Genomic DNA, 27981 nt, shown 5'->3' with positions numbered 1-27981 from the left:
CTTCCCCGTGATGATTTCCTTTCTTCCACAGGGAAAAATTAACCTTTATTTACAAAGATGGGATGTTTGTGTCCTATGTTGCTGCATTCTACGGGGGAAAAAACAGAAAACAAAAACAAAGACAGAATCCTTGTGCACGGTTTGGATGACTAAGTCCTGAGGGATCCAAAACCAGGAGAACGAAACGAGCTTTGCACGCTCATCAATTAAAATCAATGAGATTTGGGGCGCGTGCCCGGGGGTGCTGTCCGGGAGCCACCAGAGCCGTGTCCCGCCAGCACCGCCGTACACAGCGGTACTTCCGAGACGCTTTTTTATTTCATTTCAGCACATCCCCGCGCTTTGTGCAGGATCTCCAGGTGAAACCCAAGAGAACCGAAAGAACCGGGACCGACCCCCACCCGCCGCGTCCCCTCAGGGCCGGGCCTTGTTTACCGCCCGCGCGCGGCCCCGCCCCCCGCATCACGCGACCTCCGCCGCCGCAGCGCTGACCCCGCCGAGATCCCTCCGCCGCGGGACTCCGCGGGGGCGCGGCGGCCGCAGGCCCGCCCCCCGTTCATCCCCCGCGGCGGGAACGTCCCGTGAGGCGGAAGGGGTGAACGGAACGGGGAGGGACCCGGAGAGAAGCCGAGCAGGCAGCGGAAAGCGAGGCGGTGAGGCGGGACTAGGTTGCGCGGCGGAGGGATCCGAGGGCCGAAGCGCTGTGGTGGGAGGGGGAGGCAGGGCCAAGATGGCGGCGCCCTGTGGGCCGGAGGAGCCCGGAGTGGTAAACAGCTGAGGGGAGGAGAGGGCGAGGTGAGTGCGCCGGGCCGCCCCCCGCCGCCACCGCCGCGGCGACACCGGGGACGGCCGCGGGGACGGAGAGGAGGAGGCAGAGCAGAGAGATGAGCGGCGAAGCAGGGAGAAAGGGCTGGGGGAGGAGGCGGCAGGAGAAAGGGAAGGGGTCGGGGGGATGGGGAAGGCGGGGGGTTGATGTTCCCCCTGTGTCCCCTTTCCTGCCTCCCTCTGTCCCCTTTCCTTCCTTCCAGACAAACTTGCTCCGGGGTGCTGCCCCTACCCCCCCTGCAGGGTCCCCCCGCCAGCCAAAGCCCCCTTTTAATTCTGTGCTTTTCATTGAAAAAGGCTCAGCACCCCCATTGCAAAGGCGGAGTAGCGATTTCCAGGTTTCCCCTGCCTTGGTTATTTGCTAAGGAGGTTCCCTTGTCCGGGGTTGGGCTTTAAATAAATCAGTTGTTAGAGTCTGTCCCCTCGGTGAGGAAGGCTTTTCTCATTTCCTTGCTCCTGGGTAGGTAATGTGAAGTCAGGATGTTGTTTACTTCTACAATAAAACATTTTGCTTCCTGTTATCACAAAGAACTTAGGAGGCTGCAGTTCTGAAGTTTTCACCCTTTGTTTGCTATGGATGCAGCCTCTGTCATTGTTTTATCAGTTTAAGCAGAGCTTCTCTTCTTGCTCTTCGGCGTTGGGGTTTTTTTAATGAATCTCTTACACGGCAATGAGTGAAAGGAAGAACGTGCCTTAAAGGAATGTATGATTCAAAACCCCTGGAAATGACCCAGAAACCAGGATCAGGTTTTGTGTGCAGAACTCTTTCCAGAGCTGCTGTTTCCAGAGAACCTTCCAGTGGGTGCTAATACAGGTTTTCATTCTTTGTGTGGTCTGATCCTGCAGTTTCCTGACATTAATTTCTGGGGATAGTTGTTGGAAATCTGTCAGAATCAAAGCACTGCTGGAGTGATCCCATTAGGTGAAAAAAATCCCTCTTCAATTTACATGTATGAACAACTAGAAAGTAAATCTTTGAAAACTCTGGGAGTTCTAATAATCAGTGCAAACCTTGGGAATCCATCTGCCTGCTGTTGTCTTTGCTGAACAGCAATCAGGTGCTCTGCTTATCAGAAACAGCTGTGCCACACTGAAGCTTAAAATGAAATCAAGAGCTTAAAAGCCTTTACTCAGTAAAAAACTGAGTAAAGGATTTTGCTTTGGTTTGTTCATTTGTTCTGGTTTTGTAGCAGCCCAGTTCACCCAGGACTACATTTGTGGGGAATTGCAGGGACTTACACCATGAAAATATAGTCAGAATATCTAATAAGTCATGAGATAAGCTTTAATTAAAATGATTTTATCTCTGGCTGTGTTTAATCCTGACACCTTAACTCTTTGTTACCTTTATGTTGACTAAAAAGTGGCATTATTAATGGATTCCCATGTGAGATACACTGGCCAACTGCAGATGTTTTGGTGTTTGGACAAATATTTGTCTTCAGTAACTATTTGTAGTTTAAAATGAATGCTGGCTCTATTTGCAGCTGGACTGCTGGGATGTTGACTTGTCCTGATTCCTGAAATTCTTCCAACTGCCAGGCACCTTCTTGTCAGCCCTGACAGGAGCTGGGGATGTGATTCAGCTTCTGTGCAAACTGAGTGGCCTGGAACACATGCAGGGTGCAAACACACACAAATATATCTTTGGAAAAGATGCCTTTTTATTTATTAGGAAGAAATTCTTCCCTTTGAGGGAGGGCAGGCCCTGGCACAGGGTGCCCAGAGAAGCTGTGGCTGCCCCTGATCCCTGGAAGTGCCCAAGGCCAGTTTGGATGGGGCTTGGAGCAGCCTGGGATAATGGAAATTATCCCTGCCCATGGCAGCATGGATGAGCTTTAAGGTCCTTTCCAGCCCAAACCATTCTGGGATTCATCCATAATAAGCAAATAAAATAATCAAAGCACTTTGCAGTGATGGAAGCAGGGGAGGGCACCAGATTTTGTGGCAGTTGCAGACAGGTGTGTGTTTAAGAATGTTCCAGCTTAGTGTCTGGTGTTATGTGTTCATGTCGTTTAATAAACATAATGAGCACAAGTAATGATGTTTCCTTTCTCAGCAGAAGCGTTTCTTTGAGTAGCACATTAAGACCCAGAGTAAAGTTCTTGCAGTGGTGAATTGCTGTCACTTTCCTGGGCATTATTCATGTTTTGTTTTTACTTTACAGTTTCACATCATTTGCTATTGTTCTGTGTAATGCTGGGTTCAATTCTTGGAGCAGTTTTAAAAGGCCTTGATGAATACATTAGATAGGTTGCAGTGGTTTCAAGGTTTACTGAATTGCTGCCTAACTCTGTGAATATTTTAAAAGGTTCCTCTTGGGGGCAAAAAAAGAAACGCTGCAGAGATTTAGGAGTCTCAGTCCTTGTGTTAGTGCCAAGTTTAGAGCTCTCTGATCACCTGTTTGTAGTTAAAAAGATTTCATAGTTGGGCTGAGTTTCTGTGTGTAGTGTTAATTAAATTATTCTAGAAAGCCAGGGCTTGTTCTTATTTATTTATTTGCTATTAATACATGCAGTTGTGTGTGAGGAATTGCAATAATCCCTGACTCCCTTTTGTGGCTGGCTGGTTAGCCTGGCTCCTGCCAGAGGGTGAAGTGACAGCCCTTCCATGTTTGGGCTTTTTATGACATGGATTGTTTTTAAACAATTTTCCTCTGACAGAAATGTGATGAGTAGCAATTAGCAGTAGTGTATTAGCACAGCATAGAGCCCAAAGAATCTTAAATATTGCTGAATATGATTTTCTCTCTTTGTTTGGGCTTGCTGGGTTGTTTTTTTTTTTGTGATATTCCTGTTCCCACGTCAGTTAAGCACCTGTAACAAAGTCCAGGAGAATGTGTATAATATCAAGTTATAACTATAAATAATGATCTAATTTAGTTATGGAATCTAATATCAGATCTTAATATAACCAGGAAAATATTTACTATTAGAAGAAGCCAGACACCTTCTTTCTTTAAAGATGAATAAATAAATAAAATTAATTGTATTGCCAGTTGTAGTGATCAGTTTGAAATGAGGTTTAGAGTGTTTAGAGTTATTATTTCTGGGTGGTGAAAAAGGGAATTATCAGCTGCTTGCTTTCCTATGCCACCAGTGGTTTTTCTCCCTGCTGGAACTTTTCATTCATTGCTTATGTCACTTGTATAATGGCAATGTTCAATTTAACTGTGAGGGAAATGTAAGATTGGGCATGGTTAGGAAGCATAAAATGGGCTTCAGTTTTTTGTGTGGTGAAAGGGAGGGGGTTAGGCTTAATCCTTTCATGACCAACATTTCAAAGATGTGAGTGAAAAGGGCTGCTGTGTTGTCAATCTGAATTTTTCTTTGAGCACAATTGCTGTAAAGTCCTTCTGTCCTCATTCATGGCTTTTGCCAGAGCAATACCTGGGGATGTGACCTGACCCTGCCTGCCACAGAAATCAGATGGAAAAGTGTAAATCTGCAGCTTCTGGTCCTGTGGTGTTGAGATCCCCTTTCCTCTTGGGGCAGAGGGGGCAATAACCATTTACTGGCACACCCTAAATTTAACTGCTGGGGGATGAGGAGAGATAAATGCTGCTGCTGATCCCCCTGGCCCACAATAGGTGCTCCTGGTGCCTGAATTTGGGTGTTGTTGCAGCAAAGGCTGAGGGTGTGTTTGTGGTGTGTCCCCCTCCTCCCCACCCCTGCGAGCAGCATAACTGGCACTACCAGCTGCTTTTTCATTTGGCTTGGGATAAAAATACACTGAACAGAAGAACATCTTCTCTTGACAGAAATACTTACAGAAGTCATAATCTTTGGGAATACTCTGCTTTTTCTTTCTCTGTTTAGCCTTTTCCAGTTAATATTTCTACAGTCTCTCCCTTTGTCTTGAGTTTGTAGCTTAAACTGTTTTGTGTTGTTAAATTAGCTACTGAAAAAAAATAAATTTAGACTTGGTTCTTGGCTTGTTGGTTTCTCCTTTTCCTTCTGTAAGATGGCTCCAAAGCTGTGTTGGTACTTTAATACTTTTTACTAAGTATATCTTAAAGAAGGCTCTTGAATATAAGAAATGCTGTGGGTGTGATATTTTTCAGTGAGATTAAAATGCTGCATTTTTAAAAGGTATTTAAACAGGCTTTTTTCTACACTTCACTAACCAAGTACTTTTGATCTTTTGTATAAAACTAGTTTTAAAAGTTAGTGAAGAGTCAGTGACTCCAATCACATGGAAAACTTACTTGTTTTAATCCTGTTAGTTGCAAGAATGGCTGCAGGGATGTGGAAATTCTTGTGATTGCAGTACCTGGGGATGGAAGCATTAGAGAAGCTCATCTTGTAACTGTGTATTTGAGCAGAAAGCTGTGCTGGTGCTGTGATACTGTAAAGGTGTCAGGGATGTCCTTTTCACAGCACAAGTATCAATTCCAGATACAAAATACCCTGACAGTCAGTGGCTGTTTCACAGGGTGATGGGAGCCCCTTAACCTGGCCTGTGCTTATCTACAAGATTTGAAAATCACATCCCAAATTCCTGGTGGGACTGTGATAAATCACACTGACACCACAGAGCTGAACTCATCTGCCAGCACAGGGCCTTTTCTGACTAAAAGCCTGTTGCCTGTAAACTACTTACTCAGCTGCCTTTGCCTGAAAAAAGTGTGGCATGATTTAAGACTATTGCTGGAATTTCCTGCCTTGTTCATTTGTGTTGGGCACAGATTTAGAGCATCTCAGTCTTACTTAGAGTTTAAAATTACTTTACCTTGAGAAAGCTGTGATTTACTTGTTTAAAGTTGTGGCCATTTGTGTGCAGTGGGATGACAGCATTGACTGGTTTGGTGTAACTTAGATGAACTTCACCTCGTGAGGCACCTGTGTGTAACATTGCCCCATCTTCAGATGTGCTTTGAAATACTTTTATTCATATTTTGAATAATTTTAGAGTGGAGACTGCTCTACTTTAAAGAACTCCAATGCATTGAAATAATGGATTGAAAAGTTGAAATAATGGATTATTGGATTTATTGGCACAAGGTCACTCCAGCCATCTGTTTTAGTCAGGGAGCTTGGGAAATGATCCGTTACCTACGTGTGTGTGGTGTTATCAGTGCTGAGCTCCCTTATCAGCCTCGCCCTTATCTGATGGCAGGCACAATGGCACAAAGTTTGAAATCCTCTTAGCTACATTTAACAGGGGTTTTCCCCATCTATCTGCAGAGGTATTGTTGAGCCTGACTTCCAGAACCCATCCAAAGTGTGGTTTATGATCTCACCAGGCTGCAGGTTTTCCTCTGGCAGTATCAGAATCTGTGAAACTGCTGTTGAGGTTTTTACTGGTGTGACAAAGATCTGGTTCAAAAGAATGGTATTGCTCAAGGACAATAAGAAAAAAAATCACTCTTTTCACTGGTATGGGATAGGAATCAAAGAGAAGAGAACTGACAAGGTTTTTATGGGGTAAAAAAGCAGACACTTGTGTTTCTGCTGCTTTAATTCTTAAAACAGGTTTTCCTTGCAGTTGCTCTGGGGGTGTGGCCGTGCATCTCTTTTGTTAACAATACTTAAAAGAACTAATTCCTGTTGTTTAGGAAGCTGGTGAATCTGTTGCTTGACCATAGCTGAGGCTGTCCTGACAGAAATTGAGGGACAGCCAGGCTGGTTTGAAAATGTGCTCTCAGAAATGAAGGAATGGTTTCCCTGGAGCGAGCTGCTTCCCCATACAATGTTGCAAATGCAGTCATTGAGTCAATTCGATATTATAATGATTACTAGAAGTGGAAAAAGCTGTTGATTCCTCAAAATGATTAACAGAGTGGAAGGCTGACTTCTTAGGTTGCATAGATGTGTGGCTTTAAACCTTTGAAAGGATGGTGTCACTCTCTGAGCATTGTTTGTCTCCTAAACAGCAAGTGCTTTGAGGAAGGAGTGGAAGCTTTGGAGTCTGCACAATGTAGGGGGAAAAAACAACAAAAAAACCCAGACCAAAATCCTAAACCACAACAAATGGCAGCTCTGATTTTGTGGAAAGCATAGATCCATTCTGCTTTCAGTAAAAGGCAACTTCCCCCACTCCAAGTTCTCTACTCTGTTATCATCCAAGTCTTGCTCACTCTACCAGCCAGTTTTAAGGCAGGTTTAGCATTTTGCCAGCATTAGACTAGAAAGGAAATAGCATTTAAATCGAAACACTTCAGTGATCAGACTCTGCTGGCTGCTTGTACATGACCTGGAGTTTCATTTGGACTATTCAGTTATGATCATTGAAAACTGAGGCTGAGGGGTTTTTTGTTCTGCAGTGGTGATTCCTGCAATGCTCCAGCCAGTTTGTTGCTACTGAAATGCCAGTTGGGAGAGTGGTGCCATATTTTCACCTTTGAATTTGCAATCAGTGCCAGGTTAAGTAAGCTGATGTCTGGTGGCACTAAGAAAAGTGACCTTGGGCAGTTCTGCAACTGCAGAGTGATATGTTGCAAATGACAAAGTTTACTGGTGGACACGTTAACTCCTGCTGTCCAGTGACTTTGTTAAACATAAATATTCAAGAAAGTAATATGTATATAGGTAATTACAGCATTATCATTTGAAACAGAGCACTGTTCTGTGGTCCTTGGCTAATGCCTAAAAATGTTTGGAATAGAATTTAAAGGCTTAAATTAATTACTGTATGTTCAGAATAGGGAAGAATCCTTTCTGTGTAAGATTCTACCTACCATAAATAAAACTCTAGCAGCTTTTGAAGGGTCACAGTACAAAACCATGGTCTTGTGAAAACCATGTAGTTTGAGGTAATTGCACAGCTTAACCTGTGGACAGCTCTGGAAAGAGCAACTGCAGCACCATTTGGTGTTTTTCAGACTGACTTCTCATGCAGGGGGTGCACAACTCTTCTGTTCTGTGTCAAAAACTTAGTGATGTTCTGGACATATACCTGGTGTGATAAGGAAGAAATAAATTGTGCCTTTTCTTAACCTCTTTCTGTTTTTTCTTTATTAGTGATCATGAAAGGTGTGTGGCTGACAGCACTGCAGACAGAAGCTCGGCTCATCCACAGAACAGGTGTTGTAAACACAACTGCAGTAAAAAAACCAATTTTGTGTGTAAACTTAGTATGTGTCAGTCTTGCCTTCCATGGGGGAAGTGAAAAATGTATTCTAGCTTGGAGTAGGAGGGAAAAAGAAACCCTTGCTGATAATATGAGGTGTGATCTAAAGCCAGATTTGTTCTTCCACTGGGAAAGGTTTGGTATAGGATTCTTCTGGATGAAATAAAACCTGATTCATTTGGTGGTAGGTAGGTCAGTGTGACACCTGAACCCCTCTGGTGCTGGTAGATGGGAAGAAGCCATTTTAAAAGCCTGACATGGCTTAGATTTGCTCCAGCTGACCAGTTGTTACCTGCACACTGTTGCATTTAATACTTGCTGCAGTTTTTGCACTGCAGAGTTTGGGATCACAAATCACACCAGTGAAGTCAAAGTGTGTTGTGCTGCTCAGGCTGCCCAGGAGCAGCAGCAGCTGCAGCAGCCCTGCTTGAGTTTCCCAACAGCTGCAGCCTGGCCACAGCTGCAAAGTCTTAAAGCCCAAATCTCTCAGAGTGCAACAATGCAGAGCCCAGGGCAGTGAATTCCTGACCTGGTCACAGGAGTGGAGAAGGATCTGGAGGTGTGTATTTTCTCCAGATTTTAGTCTTATGCAAAGAACTAGAAAGCTGGTTTGAGGAGGAGTTGCTGTAAGAACTCAGGAATGGAGTTTTGCATTTTATTCCAAACTTTAGCTTCAGTTTACTGATCTGGAGAGTAAATTAAAAAAAAATATGGTAAGAGAATGTTCAGACTGTATAGATACTGAGGTTTTCTGCAAAACAGATTAATATCTTTGTGAAAAACATGAAGAAAACCCTACTCATGACTCATTGGCTTTTTGGAAACTCTTACAGCTTTTATTGCAGGTGTGGAAACCCTCACAATCCTCTCAGTGTTAAATGGGCACTTGTGTGGAAAGGGAATAGGAGAGATGAGAGATTTTATATGGAAAGGGAAAAGTTCACTCATCTGCTGTCTCTTCTCTCCTAGTCTGGTAGAAAGACACCAATGAAGAACTTCCTGAAGTTTTAACCTCCACATTCATGTCAGTACGTGCATCATGGCACAGCAAGGAAATGTTGGTGAGCTCCTCTCAATGCTGGATTCTCCAATTCTGGGTGTCCTGGAAGATATAACAGCTGCATTCAAAGATAATCTCATTTGTGGTATGTATCCTTTTGTGTAGTTTTGGGAAGGGTTTTGTTTTCACATCAATAAAAAGGTAGAATGATGTAGGATTTTTTTTTTCCTATCAAACACTGTCTTTGCAAATGCAGCTTGAAAGAAACTCTTGATATTTGGGTTTGAAATTGCTTTAAGGATTGAGGCTTCTCTTCAGTCCATTTTGCTTAATGGCATGGCTCCTGGAAGGTCTGTTACATAATTGTTAAAACACTATTACAAAATGACTGGCTTTTCCTGAGGCAGAGCCTCAAGTGTGAGCTGATGAAACTTTCTTTGTCAAGTGTATCTAGAAGGAATTAAATGTCACCCACATTATGGGAACCAGTGGGATTTTATTAATAAAAAAAACCCTCAAAAAATCCTACTCCCAAACAAAACAACAGACTGAGACTTTGTGAAAAGTGATTGCTGCTGTTGAGGCATCACTTGTGCTGACAGAGCCTTTTCAGAGCATGAGAGCACTGCCAGTGTCCTTGTCCCTGAACTTGCTCTCTTTATCTGCTGAAGGGAGAGAACATCAAGTCACTCCTGAGCACTTTACTGGGTAAAGCACCCTTGCAGCTCAGCTACCTGTGGGGTTTTATGGTTAGAAAGGAATTGTTGGTTGTTAAAAACCCTGTTCCTTTGCCTGAGCTGAATGCATTCACTTGAATGGTTTGGAACCAGGAAATGTACTTGAGAGGTCTCATTTTCCCAAAGGTCTCCTAAACACCAAGCATTATGGTAGAAATTGTGTAATAATTGCCTAAAAGTTCTGCAATGTCCTTGCAGCAAATACTTCATTTTTAGTGTATTGAGAATGTTTTTGGCTTTTTTCCTTGCTGTCCCCAAACTGACAGACCGTGGGCCTATGCTTGTCAACAACCTGGTGGACTATTACTTGGAAACCAATTCTCAGCAGGCACTGCATATTCTGTCCACTCTGCAAGAGCCTCATGACAAGGTAAAAAAAAAATCTTGTTATGGCAGATTTTAGCAGCCTTTAAATAGCATCCATTAAAACTCAAGGGGTTCCACTCTGGTGTAGAATTACCTTGCTGTGGAGATGTAGTATCTCTGTAGTAAGAGTAGTTTAAGCTTTAAAAAAAAACTTCAGAGGTCTCTGTTTCTTACAGAGTTGCTTAAACTGACCCAATTAAGCAAAGAACCTCTGTAAAGGAAAGGGTTTGGAGGATTAATGTTGTCTTTTTGCAGTGCTCCTGGTGCAGGATGTGTTAGCCTAAAACAAATTGGGTATTTTGAGAGCAAGTAAGGATTTAAAATAGATTGGAAGTGGCACTACAAATTGGCTGCTGCCCATATTTTTTTTTATTATTTACTTAGAAACATTTCAAAGTGCAGTGGCCTGTATAGTTTGTCTACCAGTAGCCTCAAAGTTATTGCAGGGTTCTATTTCCTCTGGGACCTTGTATATTTGTAAAATGCCCATAGTTTCCATATTGACAAACTGCTGAATGTAGACTGGTGAAATAGGGTATAGAGCAGTTAAATATAAATACCTTTCTTTTTCTACCACTCTCTGCAAAATCCTTTGTCAGCATCTACTGGACAAAATTAATGATTATATGGGCAAAGCTGCTACTCGTTTACCCACCCTCTCTCTGCTGGGACATGTGATAAGACGACAACCATCTTGGAAACACAAACTTTCTCAAGCACCTCTCCTGCTTTCATTACTTAAATGTCTCAAGGTAAGAACTGTCAGGGCCGTCTGTAAAACACCTGATGTAAACTTGCATGCAGATGCAAGGCATTTGATTCTTGTTTTGATGTCATTTAGCTAAGCCACAGTGCTATTAATATCAGCTGAATACTCTGTGCTGATGCTGTTACTGCTGACAATCTTGTTTCTAAAAGCCACTGTCAGTGTGAGTTAGGAATGTTTATTAAAACTTTCCCAAAATAGGTTAAAGACAAGAGGGCCCTTGGTAAAGTTGGTGGATATCTTGAATGTGAACCTAATGAGAAATACAGTAACTTCCCACTGGTGCAATGTGAATTTGTGTGTCCTCTACTTGCAGTGTAGATGGGCCAGTCAATGGACTATTCCCAGGTGAAATTACCTTGGAATTGTCAGATTTTCCCTTCTTAGCTGTTGACATGCTGGATTACAAGGAGGTAGCTGTTCCCCCAGTCTTTGTGGGTTTTTTCCCTCATCTGCAGATTAATCAGGTATAATACTGTACAGCACTGTACCAGTGAATAAGGAATGAAAAGTGCTCTGAGACCTAGAATGCATTGGCAGTAATGGAATTTATTATGATAGTGAAGAATCCACATTAGTCATGAAGTCACATTTAAATGCACGATGCAGTCAAGTGCCAGCACTCCTCAAAACAAAACCACCACAAATTTGTAACTGCCAAAGGAGCAGCTCCAGCTGCTGCTACTGGAACTCCTGTCGTGCCTGACAAGATCTGTTGTCCTTTGCAGTGTGACTGAGGGAGGAATGAAGTGTGTCAGAAAGCTGCTGGCAGTAGGACAGAGATGTGGAAGTTCTGGGGATGTGGACAGAGGGTGGGGATGGACAGGAAATGTGCTCTGATAGGTTTTGTGTGACTGAGGGAGAGTAGACACACAGAGGAGGATAAATCCCTAAAACCTCTGTCCCATTTCCTGGGAGATACCCAGAGAGCTCAGCAGCACCTGCCCCCAGCCTGACCAGGGCTCTGTGCACCCTGTGCTGACAAAGCAGAGGAGCTACCAAGAAAAATGTGCATTAAACTGAGGAAGCAAGCAAAGAGTTTGAACATTTTACATGTCCTTCCCTAAAGTCTGATTCTCTCTTCCTGTTTCATCCAGCCAAAGGTTTGTACTGCCACATCCCTTTCTTGTGGGACAAACCAAGGTGTTTGGTCATTGTTTGAATCACTGCTGGGGGAAATTTCCAGCAGCCAGGTTTAGCAGAAAAGCTTTTGACTCCTGTGTTGGTAACTGGCCAACACCCTTGAACACCCTGATCAGATCTGCAGTTTCTGAGCCTCTGAGTGCTGTGTGTGTTTAGCTGTGGGAAGGAAGGAAGGTGGCACATAAGATGCTTCACATACCAGTAATTGTTTTTACTCAGCTGTGGAACTGTGGTGATGTTCCCTTTTTAACTAAGCCAAGTATTTCTACAAAAAAGCAGCAGAGTAGGAGCAAGAATCCCAAATCTATTTTTTCTTCAAGTTGTTCTTTATGAAAAACTCAATAATCTTGGATCATTAAGTACTGGTAGGTTTCAGAGGGACTGTTTCAATAGAGAACTTTTTCCATGATGATGATTCAATGGTCACTTCATCCTTGGAAAAAAATTAAGTTCAACACATTTGACTAATGCAGGTTTTTTCCCTTCTTGCAGACTGACACAGATGTAGTAGTACTCACCACAGGTGTCCTAGTGCTAATAACCATGTTGCCAATGATTCCTCAGTCTGGCAAACAGTACCTTCATGATTTCTTTGGTATCTTTGGGCGTCTCTCAGCCTGGTGCTTGCAGAATCCAGGTGAGATTTCAACTTTGTTGCATGCAGTTGTGGTCTGCAGTATCCTTGTGACTCGTGTGCAGTTGGTGAGCACATTCTTTTGTGAGACTCTTAGTGGTCTGAGCTTATTTAAACACGTGTTAAGCCCACAAGAGTTCTGTTCTTTGAGAGCATGGGGGAGTTCTTTGCTCAGAATTTAGAAGTCTCTTAGAATCTTCCATGTGGTGCTGCTACTGTGTGAAATTTCACTGAACCAAAGTACTGCCCTGGTGATAGTGAAAAGCAGAGATTGATCTTAATGGAGAGAGAAGGGAAAATGCTAATGTTTCAGGCAGATTTTGGGGAATTTGATATTCCCAGATATAAACGGGGCAGGGGGGGAGGAAAGAAGCAACATATATAACAGTTTGATATTTAATGTGCAGCTATCAGTAGTCATGAAGGTTGATAAAACTGGTTGTCTCAGAGCCCTGGCTTTGCTGAATTTGTTGTAAGGGGTCTGATGTCTAACACCAGCAGTATCTGTGACTGTGGCTCATGGCTGAATGAACAAATGCTGTGTTAAGCACATAGAAGTGCTATTTAGAGAGCCATTCTGCATTGCAAGTAGGATTGGAACTTCTGAGGTGAATACTAAGATTTGTCTGCTGTGATTGCTTTTAGTGGCTACAAGCTTTTAGTTTTTACCTTTTAAAATGAAACAAACCTTAGTTTCCTTTTTTAATCATTCAGTCAGTCTTACTCTGGCTCACTATCTTGAGGAGATTCAGGTTTTAACTTGAATAAAAACAAAGCTGTGCTTTGAGAATGACAGCACACTGGTTGGAATTAATGGTTCTTATTTCCTGGGATTGCTGTGAGCTGATGACTAAGTGTTGCTTGTTTTCTGAGAAGACTTCACAGTTTCAACAGGGACTATTTGTACCTCAGAAGACTTGTTCCAGTTAACATTTCAAATTTAAAAGTACTTTGTTTGCATTCTTAGAACTTTTATTCTTTTCTCCAGTGTAATGAAAAAAGATTCTAACTACTTTTTCCAGGTCATGTGGCAGAGATTTATCTTGTCCATCTTCATGCCAGCGTTTATTCTCTCTTTCATCGTCTTTATGGAATGTATCCTTGCAATTTTGTCTCCTTTCTGCGCTCTCACTACAGTATGAAGGAAAACCTGGAGACCTTTGAAGAAGTAGTCAAGGTAAAATGCTGCTCATCTCTGTGTTATCTGAGGCAAGAAATGTATAGCTATATATTCCAATTTAATACAATTAATTTGTCAATTCAGTTGAGGGCTGTTCAACAAAACAATATAAAAATGAGTGACTTGACTGAAAGCTCATTGGGATCAACTCTTGAAGCTGTGGTGATGTGTATTAACCTTACTTGTTAAATGTAACTTTCTGAACTTTTGGGCTCAGTAGTTTGCTCATCAGCTTTGTGTGCTTTAGTGCAATCCAAAGTGCTGCACTGATAACAAATCCTTCTGCTTCCTCTCAGCCAATGATGGAACATGTGCGTATTCATCCAGAGTTAGTGACTGGATCCAAGGACCATGAACTGGACCCACGAAGGTATTATATGTTCTCTCTGCTATTAGGAAAGGCTCAAATTGAGCAGCTTTCTCTGGGGTTATTTCAGAAGGTTGCAGCAAAACCTTTTCTGTCAGCATTGGTTTGTGTGGGGGTGTTTTGCCACCCAGATTTGTAGGTGCACCAGGTAAACATGTAGACTTTCCTCATCCCAGCTTTCAGCTGGATGAATAAGCAGAAACTGTTGTGAAAGGTCATTAACAACAATGTTGGGGTTCTAAATTCATTTTGTGTCTGGGATGGCATCTGTCTTCTACTTTACTTTATCTTATTTTTATGACTTAATGATCAAACGTCCTCATAAAGATTTAAAACAGTTTGCCTATAATGAATAAAGTGAAATTGCCAGAGATGCTTCATTGGCTGAAGGTTTGGGTCATATCCCTTGGGGTTCTTGAAGTATTTGATGGGATTTAAGTGTTTAAAATGGCTTCAGTGTGTCTTGTTTTGGTACCTAGATATTGGTTCATTTAACAGATCAGTTCTTTTAACAGGTATGTGTTAACATTATCAGCTGTATTAGTTTTCTTTAGCAATAGGCTCATTTGCCTGCAGCAGCACCACTTGCTGCTTTTCTCTTGTCTCCACAGGCCCAGCCACTGAAGAGGAGAATTTGACTCTTGTTGCTGCACAGTAGTGCTCTTGCCCTGCTTTTCAGAGCCACTAGGAAATCACTCCTAACTGGGAACCCATTGAATGTCACAATGCTCAATTTTGCAGGGGGGAGGGTGGCACCACTCAGGAGCACAATTGGCACAAACCTTCCAGTGGAAGCCTTCTCTTTTGGTATTTTGGACAGAGAGTATTTTACTTTCCAAAGCAACCCAGCCTTTCATAGACAGCCTTCTGGGCTTTCTCTTCTTTACAGTGAATTTCCATCCCCTGAAATATTGGGCAGATCTAATCTGGCTGTTTAATTTAGCAAGAAGTAGTTCTCAGGATGAAGGAGGTAGTAAAAGTAAAAAACATTCCCCAAACTTGGGAGGAAAAACACAGATCTGAAACTGGCATTGCAGACAGTGTTTGCTTAAGTAATACAGATTCCCTCACTGCTGGCATGTCTAAATTTTGACTACCAACATCTGAGTGTAGTTGAGCTGATCTCTACAGCTGCTGAAGCTCAGGATCAACCAAGTCTTCGTATGCTGTTCCTCCTTTCCAGAGTGCTCCATGGCAGACCTTTATGGATCTCTGTGTCAAAGCTGTTTGTCTCCTCTTTGAGACCCCCTCTCACAAGTCATCTGGTTGCAATTTCTGTCTGGTGCCTTGTTCCAGTTTGGCTGGGAGCATGCAAAGCTGCCTGGAACAAACGAGCCATCCTACAAGCCAATTCCTCCTATCTCCAGGAACTCTTGTTTTTAACAATAATTGACTAACTTACTCTTTTGGATCCAAAAACTGTCTGCAGGTGGAAAAGGCTAGAAACTCATGATGTTGTGATAGAATGTGCCAAAATCTCCCTGGACCCTGCAGAAGCCTCCTATGAAGATGGTTATTACTCTGTGTCTCGGAAACTCTGCACAAGCTCAAAACATCATCAAACTGACCCCAGTGCCAGCTCTTACATTGACATACAGAGCAGCTATGGTAAGACCTGCCTGATGGCTAATCAATACCCAATTGCTGGAGAAGAACTGACCCTAGAGCAAAAAAACCCATCTCACTAATTTATCCCACTTAAAAGTCTGATTCTTAGGCACCAGAAAATAAACTAGCATTAAAAAATAAATACATAGATATATTTTCTATATGCAGACATACAGCATATTCTCAGCATTGTCTCTTCATCTCCTGTCTTCCCTACCCCAAAACAACAATAAAAAAAGAAAGCTGTAGTATAATGTATTCAACAGATATTTTTTTGGGCTGTAAGAAAAATCTCTAGCTACAAATGTGTATGTTGAATTGAATTTGAAATGCTTTGATTAAAAGCCTCTAAGTCCTAGCCAGAAGAGTCATGGGTTTGTATTTGATGTGTTGGATGCTTTGGAATTTTGATTTTCTCTTTTAATTAACTTTCAGGGACTTCTACCCCATATTCCACTCCTCGGCTAACACTATCACAAATGCCAGGGCAGCTACCTCAGATTCTGAGCCCACAGTCCACGAGGCTGTCAACTGAGCCACAGCAGGTAAAGCACAAGATGAAGCCCAGCAAGTTTGCATTCTTTGCACTTTCATAATTTCTTGTGCCAGTCTTAAAAATCCATGCGCTTTTGAGCTGTGCTGTGAATTCTTCAGAAGTTGGTGTTCGTTTCACATTTAATGAAATTTCCTGAGTTTAACTGATCTCCTTTGTGAAGACCTGGATGCAGGTGCTTCACATGTTCCTTTTCTGAGCTCTGCTGTGTTTTATTGTGTGCACAGGTCACCATCTGGAGCCCCTCTGCAGTGTGTGGTATGACCACGCCACCCACGTCCCCCGGCATTGTCCCATCAGAGTCATCCCAGTCTGCATCACAACCCTACAGCAAAGCTTTTGGCACATCTGGTACGTGCTGCAGTTTGCAATTAGGCCTTCAAGGTTTGTTTTACTGGAAATTCTGGCTGTAAATTTTCCTGGCAGTTCTTAAGTGGGAATACCACATCATGCCAGTTGATAGGCTGGACTGATTACTCCTACAAACTGAGTACCTCACCTAGAGCAGTGCTGATGCAAACTGAGAGGGAATTTGTGAATTCAGTGCCAAAATCAGGAACAACTTTTGGGAAACTGCACTTTTGTGTTGATGAAAGTTGAAAGAGATTTAAGAAGTAAATGCTATGAGGTGTTTAAATGTACAATTCTTCACATACAATGTTCAGCTGAAAGGAGGAAGGGGGAGCCTGCTGAGAGAACTTGTGTTCCTTTTCAGCAGGGGGGAAAGGAACACCTTTGGGAACACCAGCCACATCTCCTCCTCCACCCTGCACTTCAGATGACTTTGTCCATGTTTCACTCCCTTCAGCTGCTGCCACACCTCCTAAAAAGGTATTACAAAATTCTTCTGCTGAACTAATCTGGTTTTTTTCATTGACTTGCCTTAATGCAGTGACCTTAACTGAGAAAGAAAAATCAGAGTAGGTGGTTTATAAAAAAATTTTGCATTTCATTGCAAAAACTCTTCTAAATGTAGACAACTATTGCCACTTCCAGCTGCACAGTTGCCAATGAAATCTAAGGCAATTAATGAGTTCTGGATTTCTTTTGTTTTCCAGGAGGACAAACCAGATTCTGGGAGGCCTTTACTGCACCGACAGCAAAATGTCATAAACAGCGATAAATCATTGGGTAAACTCCATTTTCCTCTCCCCATTATTACAACCTACTGTAAACAACTCCAGTTTTTATTGACACTTGTTCCAATTCCCAAACACTTTTCCACAGGTTCTTTTTTCCCCTGAGTTCTTTGTAGTTCTAGGATCCCACTTGAACCTCTGATTCAACTTAAAACCTTCCTGTGATGCTTCTGATTTCAGTTTAACTATTCATGTTCAGAAATAGCTTGAGATTTTTTTTACCTTACTCTCCTGCATATTTAAAAATGCAAATATAAACTGAAGGCTGAAAAGGGATATTTATTTTTATAAAAGCTGATTTTTTGAGGATTATTATTAGAAGCAGCAAGTTCTATATTAAATTTTGCTTCAGCAAGTTATCTGTCACATGTCTGGATCAAACTGTAAGGCTGCACATAAGGATAGATATGATGCTCCCTCTTAAAGGCATCTGGTAAAACTTTGTTTTCTATCTACAATTCTATTGCTGTACTTGAACCTATTTTAAAGTCCTGTGGAATACTGAAATCAGTATGTTGAGGAATTCAACTTTTAATAGATAAATGTAGATTCCATTTTCCATTCTCTGTCATCTACCTCTGTGACAGCTGTAGAAAGGGATTTTGGAACTGTATTTGAGACTTCTGTGCTGTGAATCTTAAACATCTTCAAAGTGGAGATGATAGTGAAATCTAAAGCTGGTTTTCTGTGGTGTAGTTGTGTAGTACCACTGGAATCTGAATATTCTGAATTCCAAGTTATGAACAAGCCAAGTTTTTCACTGAGTTCCTGATCTGTGACTGAGCTGAGCATGAGATTTCTGTCTTGCAGTGTGTATCCCACAGCTGCTGTCTCAGTTTTGATCAGTAGCCACATATTGGCAAGTTTGTATTACATCAGATCGCTAAACTTCCTTTTTTCAGGCAGGTGCTGTGTGCTTGTGGAGCCAGCTCAGAAGCTAAAGGGGAGGTTAATGCTTATGTGGAAGTGCAGCAGTCACAGTGCACAGCAGCCACCTTATTTTATTTATTTAATGGGTTGAATTGCAAACAGCACATCCTTCCTCACAGAGGTTGTGCAATAGCAAATGTTAAGTTTACAAAGTTATGTTTTGGGATCAGGACTGGCCTGTGACTGATCTCTGAACTGGTTCCATGTGGAATGGAACAGGAGTCAGATACCTTCCTCCTCTGAGGAAGCATCTGAAAGAGAGAAAGCTTTTATTCTGAGGATCTTGCAGCAGTAAGACTTGTGTTTTGTGCTGTGCTAAGGCTGGAGAAAACAGCATCTGTACAACTAACTTTTTGTTTTCTTTTTTTTTTTTTTCAGACATACCCAGTAGTAAAAGTTCAGTAACCTTAAGTGATCTTCCAGAGTTTTTAGGTGGGTTGTCGTTTGAAGATAGCGCTGAGAAGGACAGAGAGGAAGGTAATGTCTGCCCTCCTTACCTACATCTTAGCTAAGGAAATGCTTGTCCTGTTGAAATACCAGATGCATCATGGTGCTCCCCCTCTCCTCAGATGCAATATCTAAAGAGATCTCCGAGATCACCACCGATGCTGAACACATGGTGCCTAGAGGAGGATTTGACTCCCCGTTTTACCGCACAAACGAAAGTCTGTCAGGCTCTCAGAAGAAGACCCACTCAGCAGCCTCCAGTGTTCAGGGACACAGTCAGACCTCTGAGCCTTTAACATCTCTGGACAAGCCTGGGCCTGAGGGTGCACGGGAAACACCCAAACAAACGTTTACTCCCATAGACAAGCCCTGTGGAGGCCCTGGGGAAAGCCCTGCTGGGAACAGGGAAGGAACCTCTGGGGAGCCGAGTATTCTCACTCCCAGCCCTTGTAAAGTACCAGCACAAAGGAGAGTGGTGTTTGGGAGTGGGCAGCCTCCCCTCTATGAGCACCTCTTTGAGGTTGCATTACCAAAGACTGCCTACCTCTTTGTTGGCAAGAAGACTGAGGAGCTGCTAAAGAAAGCCAAGGGAAGCCAGGATGAAGACTGCATGTCCTCGACTTCTCCCGTGGAAGTGCTGGACAGGCTGATTCAGCAAGGAGCAGATGCACACACTAAGGAGCTGAACAAGTAGGTGACTGAAAATCTTACTTTGCAGACTTTATTGTTACTCTTTTTTGTGCTGGCTTAATTTTAAGTTGTGCCAAAAAAAGCAGCTGCACAGTTCCTCCCTAATCTTTTTATACCAACTGACCTTAATTGTACTTTTACCAGGCTATAAGCTCTTTTGAGGTGAGCATTCCATTTTTTTACTTAAACTTACCTGTTAATGCTGCATTTTCTTTTTTCAGATTGTCTCTGCCAAGCAAATCTGCTGACTGGACTCACTTTGGAGGTGAGGAAATTTCTCATGTTTTGGCAATCTGTTCCTCTATTATTAGACTTGCTTAAACAATGACCTGCATACTTTTTGCTTGTGGGTTTTTAACTAATGCTGCAGAAAGATTATGCCCTCCACTAAGTCATGGTTTATCTGCTTAGCAAATAGCTGTGTTCCAGAGAGATGAGCTGCTTTTTTTCATCTTTGAAAAGTGCAATATTCTAGACACTTCTTGCTTTTGACCATTTCAGCCTTGCTAAGCTTCAGAGTGCTGCTGGTCATCTGACAGATCCTTGCACCTTCTCACTGCTCATTCAATCTAAAACTGATGGTTTTTCTTGCTTATTTATGTGTCTGTGTCTTAGTTTTGTGCTCTGAGGCTTTTGTGGTGATGGTGGCTTGGCTTTTTTTCCTTAATCAAAGGAGCAATCCATTTGAGGCACATATCCGTTGCTTTGGGAAAAATGTTTAGGATTTTTGTGTCGGAGACCAAATAAAGCAGGGAGTGCAGCTCAGTAACCTCTTCTGTGTCCCACTGCAGGTTCTCCCCCCTCAGATGAGATTCACACCCTGAGGAACCAGCTGCTTCTGCTGCACAACCAGCTGCTGTACGAGCGCTTCAAGAGGCAGCAGCACGCGCTGCGCAACCGCCGCCTCCTGCGCAAAGTCATCAAAGCCACGGCCCTGGAGGAGCACAATGCTGCCATGGTGAGCAGGGACGCAGCCCCACCAGTGCCTGAGACACACTGGTGCTGCTAAAAGTGTTAATTGGCCTGGCTGGTACCACTCAATTAACAAAGAAGCCTCATTTGTTGCTTTATTGAAGTGTTTGTGGAGTGACTGGTGCATGAGTTCTGTGTGCTGTCATTATTAATGTCAGCAGTTTGTAGTTGACTGCAGGCACCTGAATCCTTCCTGCTTGACCCCTGCCAGCACTGCCAGCTTCCCTGTTAGTGGGGTGGTTGTTCAATGCCTAAACACCTTACTGCATATTTGATACAGTATTGTCCTTTTGCTCCTCAGATGAGGACTAATACCAAAAGCTTTGGAAGCTCAAGTGTTGTCTTCCAGAGTTGTTCACTGTGATAGAATTTGAAGATGTAAGTGCACTGAAGGGTGTCTCAGTACAGATTTAGGTGTGTTTCATAATTTATTTTCATGTTATAACTAATTCCATCAACAGTTTCACCTTCTGATAATTAACTACAAGAGCCAAAAATAAACTTCCAAGTAGGTTTTGGAAGATGGAGTGTTGCTTCAGCAGTGAGGCCCAAGTTCCTGTTGAAAGCATGAGAGGCAGTGGATAAATAGACTATTGCTCATTCATGCTTTCAATGTGGCTGTGAGTTTTCAGTCTGTCCACCCTCATCACCATTTCGTCTCCTTTTCAGCCAAAACCAAGCCAAGCCCCAAAAGCCTTGAGAACATGCTCTGTAGAAAATGTTGTGTGTGTGGAAAAGTGTTTTCCTGCATGCTGGTAATGACAGCTTTGCTTGGCTGAGCATAGATGTCCTAGCTGCTGAGCAGGTGTCTTGTCTGATGCCTCATGTGGGATTCTTAACAGAAAGATCAGCTGAAACTGCAGGAAAAGGAGATCCAGGCCTTGAAACTGAGTCTGCAGAAAGAACAGGCAAGGTACCACCAGTTTCAGGAGGAACATGATAATATTGTGGCTCAGCTTCACAGCCAGATCCGACAGCTGCAGCACGACCGGGAGGAATTCTATAACCAGAGCCAGGAATTGCAGGTATGAAGCAACAACAAATTTGTTGTCTACTAAATGGTTTTAAAAATAACCTTCTTTGTATCAAGGCATGAAATACCTGAGAGGAAGCTGCACATTTTTATTAGAGATACTGTCCTGATTCAGAGTAAGACAGTGCATAACTAAAAGTGCTTCACTTAATATTGTCCTTTTATAGTTCTGTTTTGTCCTGTCTTCAGCTTGGAAATAGGAAAAGGCAGGTTCTTAGCTGGTTTGGAGGGGTCAGTATAACTTGATTTCCAATGCTGGGGGTTTACAGCCTCACAGTTCTGTGCCCTTGCTGTCCTTAGTGAAGTTTCAGAACCCTGAGTAATTTTTTTTGTCACTTGAACAGACCAAGCTGGAAGACTGCAGGAACATGATAGCAGATCTGAGGTTAGAGTTAAAGAAGGCAAACAACAAGGTGTGTCACACTGAATTGCTGCTTAGCCAAGTTTCTCAAAAGGTAAGAAAAGTCAGTGTTCCCAGGGTCCCTTTGTGTCTTTCTGATTATTTTTTATCTGATAGTTTTCATCAGGTGCTTTTTCTTGATCTGAAAGAAGCCTGTTCTGAGCTTCATAGAATCTGATATTAATTGCACAAAAACAACACAGAAAAATGTATTTTGGTGAAGAAACTCTAAACTCAGTTAAGGAGCTTCTGAAACTTCTTATTTTGGCTTTTTTCCACAGCAGGGATTTGCAGATTGAGCATTATGAATTTGTATTAAAGCTCTGCTAAATCTTGACAACTGAGAGATACTGTTTATATCATAAGTTAAATGGAGATGAAAAGTTCTTTATGAAAACAATTTATCCAACACTTAACTACCTATGAAGCATTGGATTTTAGCCTTTGTTTCCCTTCTTCATAAAAGTACCCTGTGAACACAGTGCCTGTCAGCTGTGACTCTCCTGACCTGTTCATCCCAATGTTGGATTCTGTTCCATTTCCTTTCCCAGCTTTCCAACAGTGAATCAGTGCAACAGCAGATGGAGTTCTTGAACAGGCAGCTGCTGGTTCTTGGGGAGGTCAATGAGCTGTACCTGGAGCAGCTGCAGCACAAGCACACAGACACTACAAAGGTACCAGTGCAGAGGACTTTGGGGGAAACTTCCCTTGAGGTCATCATCCAACTATTCCCAGCCCTGAGTTCAGAAGGAAAGGCTTTGTAACGTAACAGACTCTTTGTTCTGAAATTGATTTTCAGGGATTTGATTGTATGTTTGATCTTCTGTTCAGATGTTTTGAGCCCTGTGGGTTTGAGGAATATCTTCAGTGCCCCTTTTGAAGGCTAAGGAGGAGTTGTTAGGGTACAGCTGGGGTCTGTTTTAGCCAACTGATGTAAATTTTAGCCAACTGAGCAATTTCTTTTCCAAAAGCCAAGACTTTACTGTGCTCAAATGTAACTGACAGCAGATTGTTGGTAAAATAATGCAGGGTAGTAGTGCCAGAATTTGTGGAAAGATCTTAACAAGGATTTTACGGGTTTTTTGAGGTGTTACTTCAAAATGAGCATCTCAGCCTTCCCACTCAGTCATTTTCCTATTAAAAGTTAACAGTAACTTCAGTGAAACTTCTGTGGTTCATATGGTTTTACTTCCTGACTTCAAAGAAACCTTTTTTTAATTAGAAGCAAGTAAATTACACAACAATATAACTGTTCCTGCGTGAGAGCACGTAATTAAAGAAGGTGAATAGTACACTGAAAAAAAGTCTTCTACTGGTATTTAATGAAGGTCCTGTTGGAAAATGGATTTAAAATAGAGTTTGTCTACTCTAATCCAGTGCAGAACTGGCAAGAGTTGCTTTGATGAAAAGAGGTTTTCATAAGGAGCATTAATGTGCTAATAAATTCCAGTGATGTGTAGTTATTTTAATAGTGTACATCTTCAGCAGGGCTGGTTTTCTATATCTGTTTTTAGAAATGCTGCTTTTATTCTGGCTTGCTTTAAAATGTGCCTATTTATAACATCAGAAACATGTCTAAACACCAATAAAAATAACACAGGATCAAATTAGACTTTACCATTGTGTTGTTTGCTTCAAGGAGGTTGAAATGTTGCACGCTGCTTTTCGGAAAGAACTGGAGAAAGCAAAGTTGTGTGTTCAGCAGCAAAGCCAAAGGCTCGATGCTTCCCAGAAAAGGATAGCTGAACTGGAATCTCAGCTTGCAAAAAAGGACCACCTCTTCCTGGAGCAAAAGAAATACCTGGAAGATGTTAAAATCCAAGCAAGGTAGGGGCTTTCCTATGTAACATTTTAGCTGTGCTTTGACTGATGCGCTGTCACAGCTGAGGCAGAATCTGGAGATTTTGGACATTCTGGTTTCTCTCTTTGCTCAGGGGTCAGCTGCAGGCAGTAGAAAGCAGGTACAAGGCTCAGAAAAAAATCACCCAGGCATTTGAGCTGGAGATCTTGGATCTGTTTGGGCGGCTGGAGAAGAGCAGTCTACTGAAAAAACTTGAAGATGATAAAACAGAAGCAGCTGAAGCAGCAGAAGAAAGGTGAGGGTGGTGGTGTGAAATCTGCATGACCCATGTGGGATTATGTTAGTTTTGGACTTAAAAACAGTGGATGTTGCAAAGCTGAGTGTGTGACACATCTGGTTACCCCCTGTCTCTCCTGCTTTGCCCCAGAAATGTGAAAGGAAACCTGTTGAAGTACATACCCAGAGGCAAAAAGGGAAAGTAATCAAAGTTAATCTGCCCTGGCCAGCATTTCCCTCTCCACTGTTTAATTACTGAGATTTCCTTGACACTGTGTCCTCTCTCTTCCCCAAGCAGGCTGGATTGTGGTAATGAAGACACAGCAGGACACAGTGAAGAAACACTGGGTAGAAATGGAGAGACCAAACCTCCCAGCACCCGAGGCAGCAGTAGCAGTAAGGGGGGCAGCAGCAGCGAGCTCTCCACCCCAGAAAAACCCCAGAACCAGAGGCTGAGCAGTCGCTGGGAGACATCCATGTTGCTGGAGCCCTCCACTACTGTCCCACTGACTGTAGGTTCACTCCCCAGCTCCAAGAGCTTCCTTGGAATGAAGGCACGAGAATTATTTCGAAACAAGAGTGAGAGCCAGTGTGATGAGGAGGGGGTCAGCATCAACAGGCTGTCTGATGCCCTAAAGACTGAACTATGTAAAGATCCAAGCATGGAGTCAAAGGCCCCTCCAAGCCCTGAAAACCTCTCGCCTAAGCTCCAGGAAAGCAGTGTTGGACAGCTTCATATCATGGACTACAATGAAACTCATCATGACCACAGTTAAAGAGGAAGATAGTCAATCAGTGTTATTTTCATATTCTTGGCATAGAACAGGAGGCGTGAGTGCAAGTTTAACTAAAAGCTTTTATGTTTCTTTGGTCTGAGCAGTGGCTCATGCAGCGGAGCAGGATCGATGGCCAGGAACGGAAGGAGGCTGCTGAATGAATGCAAAGTGGATTTTTGGGTCTGGAATTGAAAATGCCCAGCCTAACTCTTGCTTCTTTCTCAAATTCAATCCTTAGCAGCGTGTACTAATTTGAAGGGACAACTGTTAGCATTTGCAAGTATTTTTTTCCCTTTCTCCCTGTCCCCAGTTGAGTGGCTGCGTTTATGAACTTGAGTGCAATATGAGGCCAAATTAATATTTGTGAGTTTACTCTGAATGCTTTGTATTTCTTTGCAAGCTTCCCATTTAGAGCAGTTGGTTGTGCTGCCTGTCCAGGTGACTTTGGTTCCTTTCATCCTGGAAAGAAGCAGCACTAGAATTTCCAGTGCATTCTCTATTTTTGCCTGTCCACTGTCCCACATCCTTCAGAGCCCAACCTTTAAGTTGGAGTCTGATTGAATACCCAAACGTTTAAAGAACATTGTACCTCTGCAAAATGATTCATTCACCCTAATTCATGATCATTGTTTATATTGTCCTTAACATTTCCTGGGAAGTTACATTTGAACAGACAAAAAGGAACTGGAGCTTGTAACGCAGAAGAGACCGTAAATGCTGAAGACTTGTTAAAACACCAGCTTGAGATCTTCTTGGTGTTTGAAGTGTTTGCCTGATTGACCTCACCCTGGTTTGTATGTGAAAGCAGTTGGGGTAGGAGAAGAGGGAAGAGGAAGCTTTACTCAAGTAGGGAGAGGATGCAGAACATGGAGGTAGAATTCCAAGCTTATGAAGATCTGCAGAGGAGGATTTGCTTCTCTAATCAGGGAAATGTGCTGCTTCACCCTTCTTCATTTGTTCCTGATCTGAACAAGACCACCATGTTTCGAGAGCAAGAAATTGGCTTCATTCTTCCTGGCAATACCTTTTCAGGCTTGCCTTGGAGAGCATGGTTTCCTTTCAGTGCCCTCCTACTCAGATTGCAGCACATTTTTGAGTTCAGCAGTGTCAACTTGGCTCTAGGTCTCTCCCCTTCACCCTCATCCTACTTCCTTAGGTGACAAGGCTGAGGAGGAATCCTGCTCACACTGAAATCAGAATCCTGGCGTGAAGCCTTTCGGTGTTAATCATGTTTTAAGTCAATGATGAGCCTTCTGTGAAGGAGGATTGTGGGATCAGAGCTTGTCAGTGATCAGACTCAATCTCCTTCGTGACAGAACAGGGCCTGCTGTTAGGAAGACAGTGCTTGTTTTAAATGTCCCACGTGGCTGGGTCCAGGTGTACTCAGACGGTTCCGGCTTCACAATTCCCCTGCATCACTCATGGCCTCTTCTCCTAAACATTCTGTGGGTGGCAGCTGCTGTTTAAGAACCACCTCACATAGAAATCAAGTCCAAGCACACTTGCATTTGTAGTTCAAATCCCTTCTTAGCCCAGCTGGGAATGAGGCTGTCAGAGCAGCTCAGCTCACTGCTGACAGGACTCATCCTCCCATTCCCGCCTCCTCCGTAACTCCAAGGTCTGAATACATTTCTGCCTGTCTTAAATTATTCTCCGTGTCCTTTCAGTTGGTCAGTCCAAACTCTGAGAGTAGAGGTGAACTTCAGTGGTTGTGTCAAAGCTGACTCTGCATGGAGTAGAGAGTAGAGAGTTGGTTGTAAGTGGCAGCCTGGTTTTGTCTTTAGGCTTTCTCAGACGTAGTGGTAGCAAACGTGGTAGCGCGTGTTTCGGTGAGATTCGGAGCTTTCCTGCCCCTCTCCCACTGGATCCCAGCCTGGGGAGTGAATGGTTTGCACACAAAGGGCCTGATGGGCCAGCTCAGCTGGGAATGTTGGAGGAGCTCCTGCCCATCCTGCTCTGCCAAGCCCAGGTCTGGCGTTCCCAGGAGAGGCAGGTTTTGTGTCAGTCACAAAAATGCCCTGGCAGCAACGCAAGCTCTTTGGTAAGGTGGCTTTTTTTCTTCTTTTAAACAGGATTTTAGCACCAGGATAGTAATGGAAACCACTTTAGGTTTGTTTATGGACCACAAAGATTATGGAGGAACAAATTTTGCAATTTTCTTTCCTAAGTCTAAAAATCATGGATCTGCTGTATGTAGTTAACTTGCAGTTTGTTTGAAGGGGTCCCATCAGTGAAGTGGAAACAGATTTTTTTAACTGACTGCTTTTAGTTAAATCTAAAATTGCTGTCTTTGTCAAGTTAATCTGTTCCCTGCCTCGCTCTTTGTAAGCATGTTAAACAATCCACATTAAATGCCATAAATATGAAATACGAGGAAATGGTACAATCGTAAGCTAAAGAGAACTTAAACCAAAAGGAGGTTTTGCTGTCCTTATTAGAATGTTCTAAAATGTCAAGGCAGTTGCTTGTGTTTAACTGTGAACAAATAAAATGTATTGTTTTGCACTACTCTGTGTTAAATTCCCTGCCAGACTTTTTTGGGACCAAACACGTGGAAGGGAGTTCAGTGTCCAAACATCTTCCCAGATGGGACAGTCCAGAGCAGGTCAGTGCTGCTGCCCCTTTGCACAGGATTCACCATTGGAAGCTCATTTTTCTGCATGGAGCCAAAGCCTTTTTTTTTTTTCTTCTGTGACAAACAAACTCACCAACAACATGCCAGCATAATCCATAAATGAACTGCAAACAGTTCAGTGCTGCAAATCTGCTAGTGAGCTTCTGCATGGCCTTGCTCCTCCAGGCCAGGACTGCACAGTGATTAGAGAAATTAATAGCTGGAAATGTCAGAGCCTTGTTTGCAAAGCTGGGGCTGCTGTCAGGAGTTGGCTCTGTCTGTGCTTTTCCCTTCCATACAGTGCATACACGAGGACACTTCCTCAGACTGCGAGGAATTTTGAGGCCACTTTATTCTAGTGAGGTAAGGTTGTTCTCTTGTTCTGCTTTTTTCCCAGACTGGCATTTTGTCACTGGTTCTGGTCTTTCATTGGTTTTTATTTGTTTGGTTGTTGTTTTGTTGTTTTTTTCTTTCTTCTCTTCTTGAAATAAATTAATATTTAAAAGATTGCTCAAAACAGTTTAGTAATCCATACACAAGCCCCAGCATTCCAATTAAGGATTAAGTATAATTCTTAAATATGAGCAACACAGGCAAAGGTCTAAGTTGTGCAAGTGGCACATTGTGAACATGCTTTGGCCAAGTAATGTTTA

General features: G+C 42.7%; 1 protein-coding gene across 6 annotated transcripts; it reads left to right on the top strand.

Moving 5' to 3' along the window:
- Nucleotides 1–496: 496 nt before the first annotated feature.
- On the top strand, nt 497–27222 carry TSC1 (TSC complex subunit 1). 6 transcript variants are annotated; one of them, XM_054646628.2, is made up of 23 exons: nt 497–653; nt 7788–7850; nt 8866–9041; nt 9900–10003; nt 10599–10751; nt 12401–12545; nt 13565–13719; nt 14019–14092; nt 15519–15697; nt 16133–16242; nt 16478–16601; nt 16966–17081; nt 17309–17381; nt 18698–18796; nt 18889–19456; nt 19678–19721; nt 20248–20414; nt 21271–21453; nt 21806–21916; nt 22413–22535; nt 23501–23688; nt 23796–23957; nt 24234–27222. In XM_054646628.2, exons 3-23 carry the CDS (start codon nt 8936–8938, stop codon nt 24712–24714), a joined length of 3465 nt encoding a protein of 1154 aa, XP_054502603.1. In that variant the 5' UTR covers nt 497–653; nt 7788–7850; nt 8866–8935; the 3' UTR covers nt 24715–27222. The 6 variants fall into 6 exon arrangements, with proteins under 6 accessions (XP_054502603.1, XP_077045500.1, XP_054502604.1 ...); XM_077189385.1 differs by lacking the exon at nt 497–653 and adding an exon at nt 674–795 and having other exon boundaries at nt 16969–17081; XM_054646629.2 differs by lacking the exon at nt 497–653 and adding an exon at nt 674–795.
- The last annotated feature ends 759 nt before the right edge of the window (nt 27223–27981 follow it).

Source organism: Agelaius phoeniceus, chromosome 21 (genome assembly GCF_051311805.1).
Source record: "Agelaius phoeniceus isolate bAgePho1 chromosome 21, bAgePho1.hap1, whole genome shotgun sequence".
Lineage (NCBI taxonomy): Eukaryota > Metazoa > Chordata > Aves > Passeriformes > Icteridae > Agelaius > Agelaius phoeniceus.
This window is presented reverse-complemented; position numbering and strand designations above follow the sequence as displayed.